This window comes from Macaca nemestrina, chromosome 7 (genome assembly GCF_043159975.1).
Source record: "Macaca nemestrina isolate mMacNem1 chromosome 7, mMacNem.hap1, whole genome shotgun sequence".
Taxonomy (NCBI): domain Eukaryota; kingdom Metazoa; phylum Chordata; class Mammalia; order Primates; family Cercopithecidae; genus Macaca; species Macaca nemestrina.
The window spans coordinates 77,603,288-77,625,081 of NC_092131.1; the positions used below are offsets into that span (position 1 = coordinate 77,603,288).

The window sequence follows — 21,794 nt, forward strand, 5'->3', positions numbered from 1 at the left end:
GTTAATAGGCAGCTCACCAAATAGATTCTAGAACTGAAAGAAATAGGATGAGCTCATATTTAATATAGTGAAAGAGCCTAACTATTCTGCCCTCCCTCACTCCAGTTTAAAGGGATAAGTCATAACTCAAAAGTCTCTCTCCTAACCCTTTAAAATATTTCAGCTCCTCTTCCTTCCCTTCCATACAAGGGAGCTGTTCACATTAACGCCAGTAAATTGCCATTTGTTCATATTGGACATCCTACACCAGTAAGCTCTACCTTAACTCCATCCCCAATACCTACACTTTTACCTACAAGTGTGCATAAAGCTCAAGAGAAAGAGGACTATGTAGAATTAGCTCAATCTACAAAACAGGAGTCCTTGTGAACTGGCTGAAACTATAGAAGAGGGAAAATTCTTGCCATGAACCCTGGACGGAGGTGCATCTGCTGTATGCTGTGGACCTGTGGTTTTCCATTTGTTCCTTTCTCCCTCTGTCTCCCTCTACCCAGTATGGAGGGCCCTGAATGCAGAACAGACTAGGTTTCAGGAATGCATTTTTATAAGTAGATTATTTTTATATTCATTTGTACCTTCCTGCTTTTAATGTTTAAAATTTGGTAAAATTGCCCTGATTTCATTATATTTATCATTAAGATTGCCATTTAGTGTAGTAAATGACACTCGTTTCTATTACAATAATGAAGTAGTTTCTACCTTAAATACATTCATGTAAAGAAACAGTCAATCTTAGGAAAAAGTATCAATAGTAGGTGTGTATTTGCATTTGGCAAATGCATAGAGGTAGTCCATGAAGTACGAAGTTTCAGAACTATTAGCATAGCTGACAGAAGTCTGGAGGCAGAAGCAGGGAAAGAAAGTAGAAGAGGTTTAGGAGCACACATTTCCTTTTCCAACAAAATGTGGTGTCAAAAGATACTCTAAAAGTAATGGTCAAGATATAGAGTTGTAAGAATATTATTTTAATTTTAGAGGGAATTTAAAAAGATCTAAAATACAGTGGGTGAGCGAGCATGGCAGAAGTGTGTAATCATTTAAATTCCTCATCATATAAACAGATACTGTTTATAATAAATGAAGAAAACAACAACTAAAAGCAAAGGTCAAAATGGACTGCATCTATTTGGGAAGATTGTTATGAGCACGTAGAGGTAAGTTTTCCTTTTCCTTTTTTTTTTTTTTTGAGACAGGGTCTCCCTCTGTCACTTAGGCTGAAGTGAAGTGGTGCGATCTCTGCTCACTGTAACTTCTGCCCCCCCCGGGTTCAAGTGATTCTCTTGCCTCGGCCTAGCGAGTAGGTGGGATTACAGGCATGCACCTCCTGGCTAATTTTTGTATTTTTAGTGGAGATGAGGTTTTGTCATGTTGGCCAGGCTGGTCTTGAACTCCTGACCTCAAGTGATTTGCCCGCTTCAGCCTCCTAAAGTGCTGGAATTGCAGGCGTGAGCCACTGCACCTGGCCAGTTTTTCTTTTCATGTTAAACTTTTACACTGTTTAAATTGTTCTCATCTGCATTTTTTCCTTTAAATAATTGTTTTATTGAGATACGAATCATATCTTGTATATATACATTAGAAATAAAACTTGGCAAATAAATTGTCTTCTGATAGGTTTTTGTTGAAATAAATATATGCAGTATTATACTTTAGTACGTGGACAAACGAACTAAGTATGTGCCAGGGAATTCATTCCTCTTCAGTCCTAATGTTTCAGAAACATATTTAAAACTCACTGTAATAAAATTATTTTAAATACAGTTACTTACCAAGGTTCTGTGAGTCACCAGGTTTATTTTCATTCATTTTACTAGGAAAAATAACATTAATACAGTCATCTTAATTGCAAAAGTCTCAAATTAACAACTTTTATTAAATGCAGTCAATGCATAATGACAAATAAGTCATATAAAACTCTAGTACTTTAATTTTTCTTACCTTTAATACATCTAAGACCAGTAGTTCTCAACGGGGGTGTTAAGAGTTGGGGAACATTTTTAAAATTAAAGGGAATGTTTTTTAGTTGTCAAAACAATTAAGATGACCACTGGTATTTAGTGCAAAGAGGCCAGGATTATAGGACATCTTGCAATGCACCAAAAAATCCTACACAACAAACAATAGTGTAGACTTTCAAATTTCCATCTGGACATTCAAGTAGGTTAAAAAAAACTATTTGTAATTATCTTAACCTAGAACCTAAGCCCATTTTACATATTAACAAATTATATTTCCAGAACTACAACTCCTATGTCAATCAAGGAAATTTCTATTTAAGTTTTCTTCAAAGCTTTAGCCAGAATTGTTCATCATTTAGGAAAAAAGAAAAAAACCATCATCAATAGCAATGCCATTCATATTTATGCAGCCTATAAAACAATCCTTTGGCTGGGTGCAGTGGCTCACACCTGTAGTCCCAGCACTTTGGGAGGCTGAGGCGGGTGGATCACCTGAGGTCAGGAGTTCGAGACTAGCCTGGCTAACACGGCGAAACCCCGTTTCTACTAAAAATACAAAAAGTTAGCAGGGCGTAGTGGCATGCGCCTGTAATCCCAGCTACTTGGGAGGCTGAGGCAGGAGAATTGCTTGAATTCGGGAGGTGGAGGTTGCAGTGAGCCAAGATCACATCACTGCACTCTAGCTTTGGCAACAAGAGTGAAACTCCGTCTCAAAAACAACAACAAAAAACAAAAACAATCTTTGATTAGTCTATACCATATTTGTGGCTGTTGCATTTGCCAGGATTCTATATAGGACTGCAGGCACCTGACTGTCTCATTACCTCTTCTAGTACAGTGGTGCTCAACCATTTACATACTGAAAGACACTGGTCTGTCCCTATCTCTTCACTCCCCACTAGTTAAACAAATAAAAATACTTACAATCATTACTGAAATATAACTTTTTTCTAAAAGATCAAAGAAAGGGAGACTGACATCTTAATAACATTAATGTTTCACTTTACCAAGGGTATATGAACATTTCTAGCCTACTAGAAATGTTAATGAAATTTAAGTATAATGTATGTGCAATCTCTTGGTATTTAAGTGGAAAAGAATAAACATCTTAATGCCACTAGGTAAATATAACCTCATTTATAGTTGCAAAAACCAGTTCTCAGAAAGGTTAAACACCTGTCCAAGGTCAAGGAGTTAGTTGGTGGGAATACACTAATCCATAGCTGAGTGACTGCAGATTACACCATGGCACTTCACATGAAAATAATGAAAGAGCACAAAAAATAATACAGAATATTATATATCAAAGAGTGAAAACGACAAATAAAAATTGTTATCAGATTTCATGAAATCTAAGACACCACAAAATGTAGGACACAGATTATTTTATGAAGACTGATTAACCAAATTAAACTGATACAATGCTTCCTTACAATCAGAATTTATATTTCATACTGACTGTAAAAAGTGTTTCGGATTTAAACATAGATTCGCTCATATGCATTTCCATGTTTTCCTAAAGTCATAGTCCAAATTTCTTAAATGGCTTTGACTCTAAGCCTTCAATATTTTTTTATTCCTTACAAAATCATAGTCTATGCCATCAAGATTGGTATTCTTAAAAGAATGTATAAAACAACTAAGAGCCCAGTTTTAAGGGGGCTTTGGAGTTAAGTAGGTCTAGACTACTATTTTTCCTAGCTCCACTCCACAACTATTAATGTAGGGTTAAAGGAGCACTCCTTTATTGTCTCTTGGATTTTTTTTTTCTTTCTCTTCTTTCTTTTAGAGGCACTAGTAATTCTCTACAGGTATAAGATGGCGCTTTTGATGTTTATACATTTTCAAACAATAACTGCAGAACTGCCTTAAGTGAACAAATTGATTGAGGATCACAAGCTATAGAACATCATTTTAAACATGCTGATACATCTAAGACCAGTTCTCAATAAAACTCAGAAACAGATCCATATTTTTCCAGTCATTTTCAACAAAGACACCAAAGCAATTCAACGAGGGAAGATAAAATCTTTTAAACAAATGGTACTAGAAAAACTGAATACCCATATGGAAAGAAGTGTGTGTGTAGAAGGGGTGAATCCATCTTAAAATTGATAATATAATAGGAAGATAAAATGCCTCCTCTTAAAGGACTTCTCTACAATTCAACCTTTGGTGATGAATTCAACGTATCATAAATCAATCCATACACATGAATTTATTGCAGAAAATTCCATAAACACACACTAGTACTTCACTTAGAGTAAACATAAAAAGTTTAATTTATAAAGGATGTTTTAGTCATTCGACAACACAGATTTACATCTACACTGTCATTCAACCTAGACACCACAAAATGTAGGGCATTTAAATTTTACCTAAATGCTATCCTTCTCCAAAATCCTGTACGAAATCTACTGTAACTCCGTTTGGTAAGAAGCCCTGTGGTTCCTCTCCTTTGCACTCTCTCTCACTGGAGTGGGTCAATAAATTTAATTTTATCAGACTACTGGTTTATCCCTGGTGGTGTTAGGCTGACTGGGCTAGGATGAGACAAAGAATAACACAAATGGCACAAAATGAACAATTAATGAATCTAGATAAAGGATATATAGGAGTTCCTTATGCTATTCTTACAACTTTTCTCTAAGCTTGAAATTATAACAATATCAAGTTACCTAAAAGTTGAATATTCTAAAGGCAATCCATAATTCATACTTTTGATCAGTTCACATTAGCCTTCTTCCTAATCCCTAGTATGTGCAATATAACTTTTGTTTCTAACTATGAATGAGGATCACTTTATTTCAAACAAGTCTCCAAAACAAAACCTTAGCAAAAAATACTATTTACGTATTTTAGAGTTGAATTTTATAATTTGTTTTAGATGTTTTTCTTCAGGAATATGAATTTTAAGACTTCCCAAGTAGAATTTTTAAAAAATGGTATCTAAGTGTATATTTTAATAACAGTCCAAGTCTTAATAACAGATTGGGCTTTAGAAACAAAATAAAACCATTCCCTTCCCTGGAAAATCAACAATTTAATTAATACCTTCTGTCAAAAAGTATTCTGAGTGTCCTCCACTGCTTACCTCTACTTGATCAGCCAGTGATACACTTTCATACTTCTTCCTTCAAAAGGTAGGGCCTGCCCCTCTCCTTGATTGTAGATGTGCTTAGTGCTTGCTAACTTGCTTCAACCAAAAAGACTGTGGCAGAAATGACAATGTCATAAAAGGCATTGTGACTTCCTCCTCACTATCATGGATCATATGCTATGGAGGAAGACAGCTGCCGTGTCATAAAAATGGCATACACCATGGAGACATCCAGTTGGTAAGGAATGGAGGCATTCTACCTTCTGTCATGTGAATAAACCATGTTAGAAGTGAATCCTCTAGCCTCAATCAAGCCTTCATACGACTGCAGTTTGGCTAACAGCCTGAGAGCAACTTCATACAAGACCCTAAGCCAGAACCACACAGCAAAGCAACTCCCAAATTCCCGATCAAAAGAAACTATCAGTAATTAAATGTTTATTATTTAAAACCAGCAAGTTCTGGAGTTATCTGGAGTTATTTGTTACATGACAACAGATAACTAATACAAAAAAGTAAGTCAAATTCCTTCTCATTCCAGCCAGAATTTATTCAAACGGCTAACATTTGAATAAATAAACAGATCCTAACCACCCAACATTTTGTTTCCTTTTTTTTTTTTTTTTTTTGAGACAAAGTCTCGTTCTGTTGCCAGGCTGGAGTGCAGTGACACAATCTTGGCTTACTGCAACCTCCACCTCCTGGGTTCAAGTGATTGTTCTGCCTTAGCCTCCCAAGTAGCTGGGACTACAGGCGTGCCCCACCACACCCAGCTAATTTTTGTATTTTTAGTAGAGACAGGGTTTCATCATGTTGGCCAGGATGGTCTCAATCTCTTGACCTCATGATCTGCCTGCCTCAGCCTCCCAAAGTGCTGGGATTACAGGCGTGAGCCACCGTGCCTGGCCCCATCCAACATTTTCTAAAGTGCCTAATCTTACTGAAAAAGGTGACATTGAATATACAGAAAACATGCTGGAATCAGGCACTTGAAAGAGAAATAGATTGATTTTTTTAATCTAGCATTTTTAAGAAATGAACATTCTTGCTATAGAAATGACTTGATTTAAATCACTAATCAGAAAGGTTCAACTTAGTCTGTGCATTGCATTATTTGATGTACTCTAAATTCTTTCTCTTTACAACTCAGAAATGTTGTCTTTGGATGTCCTATACATAGCAAAGAATTAATTTTTCTGATTCAGCACTGCATAATAAAACATGATGCTTGTCAGATGCATAGTTTGCAAACATTTTCTCCTATTCTGTAAGTTGTCTGTTTACTCCGTTGGTAGTTTCTTTTGCTGTGCAGAAACTCTTAAGTTTAACTAGATCCCACTTGTCAACTTTTGCGTTTGTTATGATTGGTTTTGGAGTCCTTGTCATGAAATCTTTGCCCATTCCTATGTCCAGGATGATACTGCCTAGGTTGTCTTCCAGGGTTTTTATAGTTTTGGGTTTTACATTTAAGTCTTTAATCCATCTTGAGTTGGTTTTTGTGCATCGTGTTAGGAAGGGGTCCAGCTTCAATCTTCTGCATATGGCTAGCCAGTTATCCCAGCACCATTTAATAAACAGGGAGTCTTTTCCCTATTGCTTGTTTATTGTCAGTTTTGTCAAAGATCAGATGGTCGCAGATGTGCGGCCTCATTTCTGGGCTCTCTATTGTGTTCCACTGGTTGATGTGTCTGTTTCTGTACCAGTACTATGCTGTTTTGGTTACTGTAGCCTTGTAGTATAGTTTGAAGATGGGTAATGTGATGCCTCCAGCTTTGTTCTTTTTGCTTAGGATTGCCTTGGCTATTTGCGCTCTTTTTTGGTTTCATATGAATTTTAAAACAGCTTTTTCTAGTTTTGTGAAGAATGTTATTGGTAGTTTGATAGGAATAGCAGTGAATCTGTACATTGTTCTGGGCAGTATAGCCATTTTAATGGTATTGATTCTTCCTATCCATGAACATGGGATGTTTTTCCATTTGTTTGTGTTTTCTCTGATTTCTTTGAGCAGTGCTTTGTAATTCTCACTGTAGAGATCTTTCACCTCCCTTGTTAGCTGTATTCCTAGGTATTTCATTCTTTCTGCAGCCACTGTGAACGGGATTGCCTTTCTGATTTGGCTCTAGGTTTGGCTGTTTTTGGTGTATAGGAATGCTAGTGATTTTTGAATGCTGATTTTGCATCCTGCAACTTTGCTGAAGTTGTTTATCAGCTGGAAAAGCTTTTGGGCCAAGACTAAGGGGTTTTCTAGATACAGAATCATGTCATCTGCGGAGATAGTTTGACTTCCTCTCTTCCTATTTGGATGCCCTTTATTTCTTTCTCTTGCCTGATTGCTCTGGCTAGGACTCCCAACACTATGTTGAAGTGGTGAGAGAGAGTATCCTTGTCTTGTGTTGGTTTTCAAGAGGAATGCTTCTAGCTTTTGCCCATTCCGTATAATGTTGGCTGTGGGTCTCTGTCACAGATGGCTCTCATTATTTTGAGGCATGTTCCTTCAATACTTAGTTTATTGAGGGTGTTGAATTTCATCAAAAGCATTTATAAGGAACTTTAATTTACAAGAGAAAAACAACCCCATTAAAAAGTGGCCGAAGGATATAAGCAGATACTTCTCAAAAGAAGACATATACGTGGCCAACAAGCATATGAAAAAAAGCTCAACATCACTAATCATTAGAGAAATGCAAATCAAAACCACAATGAGATACCATCTCACACCAGTCAGAATGGCTACTATCACAAAGTCAAAAAATAACAGATGCGGGTAAGGTTGTGGAGAAAAGGAAACACTTGTATGCTGTTGGTGGGAGTGTAAAGTAGTTCAACCACTGTGGAAAGCAGTATGGCAATTCCTCAAAGAGCTAAAAGCAGAACTACCATTTTACAAAACACTCTCATTACTGGGTATATAGCCAGGGGACTATAAATCATTCTACCATAAAGATATATGCACACGAATGTTTACTGCACCACTATTCACAATAGCAAAGACATGGAATCAGCCTAAATGCTCATCAATGACAGAACAGATAAAGAAAATGTGGTACAAATACACCATAAAATGTTGCGCAGCCATAAAAAAGAATAAGATCATGTCTTTTGCAGGAACATGGATGGAGCCCGAGGCTATCATCCTTAGAACAGTAACACAGGAACAAAAAACCAAATATCGCATGTTATCACTTGTAAGTGGGAGCTACATGTTAAGAACTCATGAACACAAAGAAGGAAACAAGAGACATGGCATCTACCTGATGCAGGAGGGTGGGAGGAGGGCGAGGAGCAGCAAAGATAACTATTGGCTATTGGGATTAAAACCTGGGTGATGAAATAGTATGTGCAACAAATCCCTGTGACATGTTGTTTACCTATGTAACAAACCTTCACATGTACCCCCAAACCTAAAAACAAAAATGAACTGTATTTTATTTACTACAAATGCATGAAGGATCCTGGTCTGTATCCTGCACTGGGGAATAAAACTGCTCCAAAGGATGTCATTGAGGCAATTGACCAAAACAATATATTGTTGAAAGTATTTTATTTATGCTAAGTTTCCTGAAATTGGTATCCATACTTAGGTTATTCAGTAGACTATCGCTGTTCTTAGGAAATACTGAAGTATTAAGGCGTAGGGGGACCAGACATATGCAACCTACTCTCCAACGGTTCAGAAAAGGGAAAGTACATGCAAATGTACAACACTGCAGAATGATAAAGTGAATGTGGAAAATAATAAAAAGTGGTTAATCTAGGTAAGGACATATGTAGTTCTTTGTACTTTTCTTGCAACTTTCCTGTAACTTTAGAATTATTTCAAAATAAAAAAGGTTTAAAAATAATTGAATTAAAAGTAATATAAAACATTCCCAAAAAATTCAAGATCACGACTAACCCAGTGTGATGGTTAATTTTATGTGTTATCTTTACCAGGCCACAGGATGCCCAGATAACTGGTTAAACTTACGTCTGGATGTGTCTGTGAGAGTGTTTCTGGAAAAGATCAGCATTTGAACTGGTGAATTAAGTAAAGCAGACGGCCATCCCCAGTGTGGGTAGACATTAGCTAGTCCACTGAGGGCCTGAATAAAACCAGAAGGCAGAAAAAGGTTAAATTTGCTCTCTGTCTGACTGCTTGAGGTAGGACATCAATCTTCTGTCCTTGGTGTTCCTGGTTTTCAGGCCTTCATATCGGAACTGGCACCTATACCATCAGCTCTTTGGCTCTAGACATTCAAACTACACCGCAGGACTTTCCTGGGTCTCCAGTTTGCAGACAATGGGGCTGTTCACACTACACAATCATGTGAGTCAGTACCTTATAAATTAATCAATCCTTCCCTCTCCTCTTCACACACACACACACACACACACACACACACACACACAAATGTATATCCTATTGTTTCTGTTTCTCTGGAGAACTGTGACTAATACACCCATGCTACCTCGGGATAGATAGTTAATACACTTTAGGTGCTCCTACAAATTTGGAGACAAAAAAAATACTCTTAAAGATTTGTTAGTAACTTGGGTTCACAGTAACAGCAAAGATAAAATTAGAAGAAAGACATTGAATGGTAGAGGTTAAAAGCTATTAGAATTTTTTTTTCATGAATCAATTATTCACATTCTAGGAAATACATATATCTCAAAAATGTACATAAAAGCCAGGCACAGTGGTATGCACCTGTAGTCCCAGCTACTTGAGAGGCTGAAGCAGGATTGCTTGAGCTCAGAAATTTGAGTTCACCTTGAGCGACACAGTGAGACCTCCATCAAAAAAAAAAAGTACATAAAACAACAGTATGATCTTCAATATTTTTAAACTATAAATTATTACAAAAAGTAGCATGGTATAGTAGAAAGAGGACTAGGGGCATTGAAGGTATGAAGTTTAGACTTTCCTTCGTGTTCTATATATTTTTTCCTGAGACCTCAGCCTCAATTTTACCATCCTTCAAGCTAGAAGCTAATTACAGGTTATTGTAAGAATTAGAAGCAACACATAAATGCCATGAGAGTACCTGGCAAATTTAGTCAATCATCGGTAGTTTTTCTTTTAATTAAAAAAAAAAAAGGATAATATATCTTAACTGGGTTTATCTTAGAAATGTAAGATTAGATATCATCTGAAAATTAAAGTAATACACCATGTTAATAAAATAAAGGGGAAAAAAGTATTATCATCTCAATAGATGCAGAAAGAGCATCTGACAAAATTCAACAACCAATCATGATAAAACTGTAAAACAAACCAGAAACAGACGGGAATTTTCTCAACCTAATAAAGGGCATCTACAAATGTGCATTAATTTCCACATTGTACTGCGAGGCAATCTCAACAGATACAAAAGGGCATCTGTCAAATGTCAATATCCAATCATAACAAAACTGTAAAGCAAACTGTGGGTAAAATAAATTTTTTCAACCTAGCAAAGGGAATCTACAAATGTTCACCTTAATCTCTGATTCAACAGTGTACTCCAAGGGAAAAGAAGACAAAACTGTGAAGGATGAAGTAAAACTGTTTTCACATATGGTCATCTACAAAGAAAATCCTACCAACACATTTACAAGAATAAGTGACTTTAACAAGTTCTAACGAAACAAGGCAAATCTGTATAGCAGCAAGAATTAATCAGAAAATTAGAGAACAATTCTATTCGTAATGGGTAAAAACTTAGTAAAAGATGTGCAAAAAGACTACACTCTGAAAAGCTACAAAACATTGCTGAGAGAAATGAAAGACCAATCCCAACCAAAATCCCCAGCAGGTTTTTTTTTTTTTTTTTTTTTTTTTTTTTTTTTAAAGAAACTGGCATGCTGATTCTAAAACCTACATAAAAATGCGAAGGCCTTGTAATAGCAAAAACGTTTTTAAAAAGAAAAAGTCAGTGGTCTCCAACTATGTGATTTCATGACTTCTTATAGAGCTACATTAATCAAGACAGACATATAGCTCAATAGAACACAAGGGAAAGGCCAGAAACAGACCCAGACAATTGCTTTTCAACAAAGATACCAAGGTAATTCACTGTATTCAAATGGTAGTCTATTCAATAAATAGTATTGAAATAACTTAATGTTTTGGGCAGAGGGTGGGGGAAGAACATTGACCTCATATATTAAAAGTTAATTCAAATTGGATCACAAGAAAAAAAACTTCTAAAAGAAAACATAGGGAAGATTCTTCATGATCTTGGGGTTTGGCAAAGATTTCTGAGGAAATTGAATCACAGAAAACACTGATGAATTAAACATCAAAATTAACAACTTTCTAATCAAAAGACATAGTTAAGCAAGGAAAAAGGCAAAACACAGATGGGGAATAAACACTGGCAAAACATATAACCTGACAAAGGATTTATATCCATAATGTATAAAGAATGCTTATAACTCAAACAGAAGACATCACAATAAAATGAACAAAATGGACAAAAGATCTGACCAGACACTTAAAAAAAAACAAAAAAAACAAAAAAAAACAAAACATAGCCAACAAGCAAAAGAAAATATGAACATGACTGGTCATAAAGGAAATGCAAATTAAAATAGAAAAAAAAAAACACTACAACACCCACAAGAATACTTAAGTCTCACAAAAAATGAACTCAAAATGAATTACAGTTCTAAATACAAAATGTAAACCTATAAAATGTAAACTATAAAAATTCTAGAAAAAACACACAGGAGAAAATTTCTGTGACTTTATGTTACATAAGATTTCTTAGATACAATACCAAAAGCACAAGACAAAAAAAGACAAACTACACTTAAAGTTAGTATCGTCTGCTCATCAAAAGACACTGTTAAGAGAATAAGACAAGCCTCAGACTGAGAAAGTATTTGCAAATCATAATCTGATAAAGGACTTAGTTAGAGCCACAATATATTTTTTGAAAAACTCTTCAAATTCAGTAATACAGAACACATCAACAAAAATGGTGGAGCAAGGGGCTCTGCAGGTCTGTACCTCCCTAGAAACACAGAAAAACCTGGCAAAAAACTCACACTCAACAAGGTCTCAACAAATAGAGAATGTCAATAAAGCAGCAGAAATGATAAGGAAATAGAAATTCTGCAGCTGTAAAGTATAATAACTGAAATAATAAATTCATTACAGAGGTTTAACAGTACGTTTGAGCAGGCAGGAGAAAGAATCAGTGAACTTGAAGACAGGTTAGTTGAAATTATCCAGTCTGAAGAGCAGGAAGGAAAAAAAGGAAAAAGAAACAGAGCCCAAGAGACTATGAGATACTATCAAGCATACCAATATATGCTTAATAGAGAGTCCAAGAAGGACCACAGAAAGTGGAACAGAAAGAATGTTTGAAGAAATAATAGCCAAAACCTTCCCAAATTTCATGTAAGACTGAAATCTATACATGTAAGACTTCAATCTATACATTCTTTTAAGAAGCTCAAGATCTTTAATCAGGACAAATTCTAGGAGTTCCACATTGAGACACAGTATAGTCCAACTGACAAAAATAAAGACAAAGAATCTTGAAAGCAGCAAGAAAGAAGTGATTAACACATACAAAATATCCCCAATAAGATTAAGAGCCAATTTCTCATTAGAAACCATAGAGTTCCAGAAGACAGTGAGATGACATATTTAAAGTACTGAAAGACAGGAAAAAAACCCAAACCTGTCAGCAAAGAATCCTATCTGCAGCAAAACTATGTTTCAATAGTGAAGATCAGTACACATACTCACATGGGAGGCAGGCAAGTAAACAAATATTTCACCCACATGTGGTGTAGTCTTATAGAGGTGGTGATATTATAACGTAATTGTGAAAGATAAATATGCTGAGCAGACAACGCAGAAAAAGCATTCTAAGTAGAGTGTGTGCAAAGGCACAACAGCGTGTGAAAGCCTGGGATGTCTGGGGAATGTCAGGAATTTCTTCTGGAAGTTGCTCTTGCTGATTCTGCCATTTGGTTGGATTATATAAAACTCCTTGGATTGGATAATCAGACAGTAATATAATTCCCCCCTTCACCAGCTTGTCCTAACTCTGACCCAGTGGGCAGCTCTTATTCCAGTCCTAGCCCCTTCCACTGACCAAGTCAGGCTCTAAATAACCAGCCCAATCCAAACTACCCTTCTTAAAGCAGGTGGCATCTTTTTTACTACGGTTCAGGCAATAAACGCTATTCTGTCACAGCTGCCACATGACCAGGTCTTCTCCCGTCTAAAAAAATAAGGCCTTAGTTATATCTTAACAGGACAATGTATCTGCTACCTTATGTGACAGAGCAATTAAACTCTAAGATTCTAGACAGGACCCACGCAGAGGAACATGGTAGAAAGAACACCACACTTGAATCATACATTTTGTGTTTGAACTCCTGGCTCTGCCTTGTGTCCAATGGAGATGATAATACTTACCTATTAGGGTTCTTACACGCAAAGTAGAAGAAGTCATTTGACGGCGAGAAGGAAGGGTGAAAGGAACTCAGAAAGATCAGAAGTTTCTGAGATCAAGAAAGACCATAAAGTTTCTAGGTCCCTAACTGTTAATGGTGGTTATCCCTGGGAAGAGAGAATGGGTAGGGGCTTTTTCTTTTAATTTCTTATAAATTTTGGCATCGTTTGAATTTTTTTTACAATGAACAAAATTTTGTACTTAAAATTTATTTGGCACATATATTATACCTCAATAAAAAGTTTCTTAAAAGTTTACATTATATTCTTTGGAAAATCATCCAGGAGACAGATAAGGATGGCTGTTTCTCAGGTCTGGTAGACCTGGGGTCTAGGGTGAAAGGGAATCTTTTAGTAGATCTACTAGAGATGCTAATGGGACACCAGACAGTAACTCAAAGTCATATGAGGAAATAAAAACACCAGTAAAGGTAACTACAGAAGCAAATATATAAGCCAGTAGTATTACTGCACTTTTGGTAATTCTCTTTTTTCTATATGATTTAAAAGAAAAACACGTAAAATAAATATAAAGCAATGTTATTGGGCACATTATGTATAAATGTAAAATGAGCAAAAAATATAAAAATGTAATTTGACACAATAACATTTAGGAAGAAGGATGAGATAAACAGAAGTGTAATTTTTGTATACTATGAAAGCTAAGTGGGTACCAATTCAAACTAGGTTGTTATAAGCTTAAGATATTAATTGTAATCCCCAAGATAGCCACTAAGAATATAACTAAAAAATACGTGCAGAAAAGGTAATGAGAAGGGAATCAAAATGGTACACTACACAAATCAAGTAAACAAAAGGCAGTAATGAAAGACATGAAGAACAGAAAAGATATGACATATAGAAAACAAATACTAAAATGGCAGAAATCCTTCCTTAACAGTAATTAAATGTAAATGAATTACACTCTTCAATTAAAAGGCAAAGGCTGACAGAATGAATTTTTTAAAAATCCATACATACACTATCTACTAGAGTCAAGCTATAGATCACAAAACACAAATAGATGGAAAGTAAAAGGACAGAATAAGATACTTCGTACAAACAGTAATCAAAAGTAAGCTTGGGTGTTTATACTAATATCAGACAAAATAGGTTTTAAGTTGAAGATTGTTAAAGGACTCAAAGGACAATAAAGACTGACTAAAAAGCTCAATCCATCAAGACATGACAATTATAGAAGACATGACATCAAGAAGACATGACAATTATAAACACAAACCCACCTAATAAGAGCCCCAAAATATATGAGGCAAAATTTGACAGAAATGAAAGGAGAAATAGTTTAGACTTAACAGACATATACACCCTACAACAACAGAATGAAACATTCTTCTCAAATGCACGTGGAACAATATCCGTGGACAGATCATATGTTAGACCACAAAATAATACATTTTACAAGACTGAAATCACACCAAATATCTTCTCCAATGACTACAGAATGAAACCAGAAATCAGTAAGAAAAGGAAAACTGGAAAATTGAGAAACATATGCAGATTAAATAACACAACTTTAAATAGACAAAAGGTCAAAAAAGAAATCACAAGGGAAATTAGAAAATACTTAGAGATAAATAAAATCAAGCCCCCAAAACAGTATCTCAACTTTATGCCCAAAGAAACTAGAAAAAGACCAAACTAAACCCAAAGCTAGCAGAAAGAAGGAAATAATTTAGAGTCCAAATAATGTAATAAAAAATTTTTAAATTGAGAATCAATGAAATAAAAATTGCTTGAAAAGATCGACAAAATTGAAAATGGTTAGATGATCCAGAGAAAAAAGAAGACTCAAATTACTAAATCAGAAGAAATCAAAGTGGGACACTGCTACAGACCTAATAGAAATAAAAAGAATTAAATGGGACTATTATGAACAATTGTACTCTAAGAAGTTAGTTAACAAATTAAAACAATAGGTTAAATAAACAAAAGTGACAAGAAGAAATAGAAAATTTCAACAAATCTACAAACGAGGGATTGAATCACTAATGAAAAATCTCCCAACAAATAAAAGTCCTAGCCCAGATGGGTTCACTGGTGAACCTTATTAAATATTTTTTTTTGTATCCCCCCCCGAGATGGAGTCTCACTCTGTCGCCCAGGCTGGAGTGCAGTGGCGCTATCTCGACTCACTGCAACCTTCGCATCCCAGGTTAAAGCAATTCTCCTGCCTCAGTCTCCTGAGTAGCTGAAACCCTACTAAACCTTTAAAGAAAAATTGGCACCCATTCTTTCTCAAACCCCTCCAAAAGATATGAGGACACTTCCCAACTCATTTTATGAAGCCACCAATACCCTGATACCAAAGCCAGAAAAAGACATCACAGAAAAGAAAACTACAAGCCAGTATCTGTTATGAACATAGATGCATATATCCTTAACAAACTGCCAGCAAACTGAATTCTGATAAAGAAAATTTTGTACCACAACCAAGTGGGATTTATCCCAGAAATGCAAAGGTGGTTCAACATATGGAAATCAATCAATATAATATAGCATTTTAATTGAGAAAAAGGAAAAGGTCACATGCTCATCTCAATAGATGCAGAAAAACATCTGACAAAATACAATACTCAATGATAAATACACTCAAACATTTAGGAATATAAGGGAACTTCCTCAGCATCTATGGAAAAACCTGTAATTAACAAAATTATTGGTGAAAGACCGCACACTTTCCACCTAAGATCTGTAACAAAACAAAGACACACACTTCCACCACTTCTACTCAACACTGAACCAGAAGGTCTATTCAGAATACTAAAGCAAGAAAGCAAGAAGTAACTCTATTCAAAGAAAGCATGATCTTATATGTAGAATTTCCTAGAGAATTCATGAAAAACTGTTAGAGCTACTAAACGAATTCAGCTAAGTTACAGGATGCAAGATCAACACGCAAATATCAGTTGTATTTCTATACAACAATGAACGATTCAAAAAGGAAATTAAGTAAACAAATCCAGTTACAATAGCATAAAAATTACTTAGTAATAAATTTAACGATGGTGGTGCAACATTTGTGCACTGAAAACTACAAAACAGTGCTGAAAGAAATTAAAGAACCCTAAATAAATGAAAAGACATTTTGCATCCATGGGTTGAAAAACTGTGTCACTAAGATGGTTATACTCCCCAAAGCAATTTATAGATTTAAAACAATTCCTGTCAAAATCCCAATGACCTTCTTTGCAGGAATGGAAAAGTTAAGCCTAAACTGCAAGGAATCCTGAATAGTCAAAATGATCCCCAAAAAGAAAAAGCTGGAGGATTCAAATTTTCCAATTCCAAACTTACTACAAATCCACAGTAATCAAGACAATGTGGTACTGGCACAAGGACAGACATACACATCAATGGAAAAGAAGAAAGAGTAAATAAATAAACTCACATTCTCTATAGTAAACTGATTTTCAATAAGGGTGCCAAGACCACTAAATGGGAAGAAAACAGTCTCTTCAACAAATGGTCCTGGGACGACCAGATAACCATGTAAAAAGGAATTAAGTTGGCCAGGCGCGGTGGCTCACACCTGTAATCCCAGCACTTTGGGAGGCCGAGGCAGGCAGATCACGAGCTCAGGAGATCGAGACCATCCTGGCTAACATGGTGAAACCCAGTCTCTACTAAAAATACAAAAAAACTAGCCGGGTGTGGTGGTGGGTGCCTATAGTCCCAGCTACTTGTGAGGCTGAGGCAGGAGAATGGCATGAACCCAGGAGGCGGAGCTTGCAGTGAGCTGAGATTGCGCCACTGCACTTCAGCCTGGGCAACAGAGCGAGACTCCATCTCAAAGAAAAAAAAAAAAAAAAAAGGAATGAGGTTGAACCCCTACCTCACACGCATTAAAAAAATCAACTCGAAATGGATCAAGACCTAAATGTAAAAGACGGAACTATAAATCTCTTAAATGAAAATCTAGCGGTAAATTTTCATGACCTTGTATTTGGCAATGGTTTCTGAGATATGACGCCAAAAGCATAAGAACAAGAAAACAATAAATTGAACTTTACCAAAATATAAAACTTATGCATCTAATGACAATCTACAAAATGGGAAAAAATATTCAGAAATCATATAACCTGATAAGGGTCTAGTACCTAGAATACATTAGAAACTCTTACAATGCGACAATAAAAAGACAAGTAATCCAACTTAAAAATGAACAAAATATCTGAATAGACATTTCTCCAAAGAAAATATTCAAATGGCCAACAAGCACATGAAAAAAAGCTCATTATATTAGTGATAGGTAAATCAAAGCCACAATGAGATACCACTCCGTGTCCACTACGGTACTATAATAATTATTTTTACAAACTAAAATAGTAAGTGTTAACGATGATACGGAGAAATTAGAACCCTTACATATTGCTAGTGGGAAAGTGAAATGATGCAGCAAGGACGGAAAACAGTTTGGCAATTCCACAACACATTAAACAAGACTACCATATCACCCAGCAATTCCACCAGGTATATAACCAAAAGAATTGAAATGTTTCAATTCAAACAAAAACTTGCATACATATATTCATAGCAGCACTATTCACAAAAGATATCACAAAGGTCAATACTTTATTTGTGACAACTAAAAACTGTAACAATGGTATATGGATAAAACAAACTGTGGTATATTCATACAAGAGAATACATTTACTAAAACTCATTGCACTATACCCCTAAAATGGATGACTTTTATTGCATACAAATTGTATACCAGATACTTGTTTAAAAGTTAACAATTTTTATTTAAAACAAAAAGATAAGTGTAAGATAAAAAGCAGTGGCTGGGCACAGTGGCTCACGCCTGTAATCCCAGCACTTTCGGAGGCCTAGGCAGGCAGATCACTTGAGGTCAGGAATTTGAGACCAGCCTGACCAACATGGCGAAACCCTGTCTCTACTAAAATCACAAAAATTAGCTGGGCGTGGCGGCGGCTGCCTGTAACCCAGCTAATCGGGAGGGTGAGACAGGAGAATCACTGAAACTGGGGAGGCGGAGGTTGCAGTGAGTCAAGATCGCACCACTGCATTCCAGCCTGGGCAACACAGTGAGACTCCATATCACTCACACACACACACACACATACACACACACACAAGCAACAAAGTTACAAGTTTACATTAAGTTATAAATATACAATTAGTCCTCAGGAAACAGGAGTCATCCTCCCCCACCCTGCCACCCATTGGCTCCATATGTCCATTTTCATGTTTCTTCATGATTCCACTGTCATAGCAACACATAAGACCTTTCCAGCTTGGCTTCCAATAGTCTTGTGATATCCTAACTCCAAAATTAAGATATCACATGAATGGTCTAGCCTGCATCAGATAGGCAGCTCCGATATAAATACTTGTACCACTTTTGTTGGGGGAAGTGGTATGGGATGGGCTTTATGTTCCTTAGACCAACCCTACCCACTGGTTGTGAGAATGATGTCCCTACATTGTTGGACAGGTTTTTAAAGAAAAGCTACGGGCAAGGAGATTAGGTAACTGTCTTAACTGTTCAAGCTGAAAAGGAAAAGTTTTCTGTTTTTTAATTCCTAACATTTTGAATTAAGATACTTCTTATTACACCTAACATATACCACTCTTATAATTTAAAAAAAAAAAAAAACAAAACTGTACCAAGAGGAAGTTAAATATCTTAAAAATCATTTTAAAAGTTATTAAATCTTTTGGTGCCTCAGTTTCTTCATCTTAATATAGAGATAATAAAATGGTTGTGCGGATTAAGTGAGAAAATATGTATAAAGCATGAATTAAATTCATGAATATTAACAAACATTGCTCCTGATTTTTTCCCACTTGAAATGTCTTCTGAGCCTATAATTTCAATGCTTATTTTTCCATATTAAGTTTATAAACCATATGCTATCACTAAAATCTCTACTAAACTACAAAGAATTATATGCTATAATCTCAGAAAAAAGCCAAGCCTTCAAAAAAAAAGCAACAACTTTTTTCAGTCATTAACGCAAGACAAAATGTGTTAAATTGTTAAAATAATAAGTACTCACTAACATACACAGTTCTACAGTATCATGACACTCACTGTTCTGCACTGTGCACTGTAGACATAAAAATTAAAAGGACAAGGGCAGTCTTGCACTATATATTTATAAGCAAATTGCACCGAGGAAGAAGCATGGCCTGGAGAAGTCTTTAAACCCATTTGAGTAAAATCTTATGGGGAAATAAAAAGGCTAATGGCTAAATATGTATAAAAAGGCCAGTGGCTAAATATGTATAAATATGTAGTAAGAGATAGATTTGGAGGATTCTAGTAGCATTGGTGGAACATCAGCAGGTTGGAAGAGAGTGGCGTAATATTATGAAGATGGTCCTCGGGAAGAGATGTTGGTACCAGACTCTGAAGGGCTCTGTAAATAAAAAGGAAAGCTAAGAAATTTGAATTATATATGGTAGACAATGGGAAGCCATCAGAGATTTTTATGGAGCAACATCTGGAAGGAGACTGAAGAGAGGCAAGAAATACTACTTTTTAAAAAAAGCATAAACTTTTGAGTTAAATCTAATTTCCGACTTCAGTTCCAATGTGTTATTAGTTGTGTGAGAACAAATTACTGAGCCACTCTTAGCCTGTTTTCTTATTTAAAGATAATAACTACCTCAGCAATATTGTAAAGATTAATGAATGTATGTGATGCAGTTTTTACAGTTTAGTAACTCAATGTAATTGGAGACTTATGTATCATTTGCTATGTGGCACACACTATTCTAAGGTCTTTGTATATATTAACTCATTCAACCCTCACAATAAATCTACAAAGTAGGTAACCTCATTATATGGTAAAGGGAAATGAAGCACAGAGAGGTTAAACAGCTTGCTCAGGGTCACCTAGCTATCAAGTGGTGGAGATGGGCTTCAAACCAAGGCAATCTGGCCCCAGTTCCAGGTCTTTAATCAACACATTATAATGCCTCTCTAGGACAGATCAAATCAGTGTTTTTAAAACTCACAGAATTTTCTAACCTTTCAGTTAAACATGCAGACTCTTCAAGGTCATCCTCCAGATCTACTGATTCGGAATCTGACGTCTGGAGTGCAGGAATCAGTATTGAACAAATCCTTCAAGGTAATGTATACAATAAATTCTGAAACTCACTGATTCAAGAAAGAGCAAAAATTCAATGAAAATAATACAGGTAGAAAAAAAGGAAAGAGATTAGGATATAGCGATCCATTTTTAAAAATTACCATTTGTTGACAGCACATATGAATTGAGCAGAAAGGCTAAGAGAAATATAGCCAATGTCTTTGTTACAAAGACCATATGAAAAATGCTCATATTTTAACTATCCTAAACACCGAGTATTTACATCTATTCTTCCTGGCTAACACTTAAAACAAAAGTTCAATAGCAGGAAGAATGGGTGTGCTGGAATAGCCAGCATGGGAGGAAGGAATGTCTTTATTCTGATTATTATGAAGTCCTACTTTTAAAAAGATATTTATACATTTACATGGTACAATATCATGGTGTTAAAATCTTAAAAGGAACTTAAAATATCTTTTAGTATTAAGCTACACAAAACTGACGATTTTTAATAAAGATCTAAAACTTGTACACATTTAAAGTTCCCATTTATAGTTTACACTTATGGCACACTTTTAAACCATTCCAGAAGGCATGACTTTACTACTGGGTTAGACAGAGTTCCATATTTCAGATAGTTCATTATTAAAAATAAAAAAGCCCAAAATAATAAAACCCAAAGAAAACAGATGCTCAAAGCATTAGTGGATTACTTCCAAAAAGACTCCATAATAACCCAGTTGGCCAATGAATGAGGGAGGCGAAAAGGCAGGGCGGTGGAACTAAACCTTATCCCTATTGTTTGCAAACTAAGACCCTAGAGAATCACCACCGCTGTTACTATAGCCGGTTTAAATGAGCAAGAGTCTCGGATTTTTGCGGTACATGAAAAATGTCAACCGTGAAAGAAAAATATCCGGGTTTTAAATACAAAGGATACTCGAATTTCAGTTTAAATGCCACCCAGGCATTTCAAAGACTGTCACTTCCCTGCAGTCCAGAGTTAATCAAGGTTGTCCGGGTATCTCTCTTAGTAGGAACTCGGAGCCACGTAGAGCATCTTTTCATTCTAAACCTGCCCCAATCTTCCATCTTTCATAAAAAGAGATTTGTTTAAACGTGGCAACGCTTTCACAATGAGATTTAACGACTGTTGAAGCTTCAGCATTCAAGTCGAATTGGTGGATATAATAAACTACGGGTTAAAAAAAAAG

The 21,794-nt window shown here is 35.7% G+C and overlaps 1 protein-coding gene across 5 annotated transcripts in view; it reads right to left on the reverse strand.

Annotated features, from left to right (window-relative positions):
• Positions 1 to 21,794, reverse strand: part of LOC105477923 (G2/M-phase specific E3 ubiquitin protein ligase) — a 57,338-nt gene that overhangs the window by 35,126 nt on the left and 418 nt on the right. The window contains exons 2-3 of one of the 5 annotated variants that reach the window (XM_011734789.3): positions 20,517 to 20,648; positions 1,770 to 1,810 (exon numbers count right to left, since the gene is read on the reverse strand). The exons of 1 other annotated variant lie outside the window; for it this stretch is intronic. In XM_011734789.3, the coding sequence (XP_011733091.1) occupies positions 1,770 to 1,806 (37 nt within the window). In that variant the 5' untranslated portion in view covers positions 1,807 to 1,810; positions 20,517 to 20,648. Of the gene's footprint in view, positions 1 to 1,769; positions 1,811 to 5,052; positions 5,170 to 20,516; positions 20,649 to 21,794 lie in introns of all 5 variants that reach the window. 3 more of the 5 variants (XM_011734791.2, XM_024791577.2, XM_011734787.2) reach the window with 3 other exon arrangements.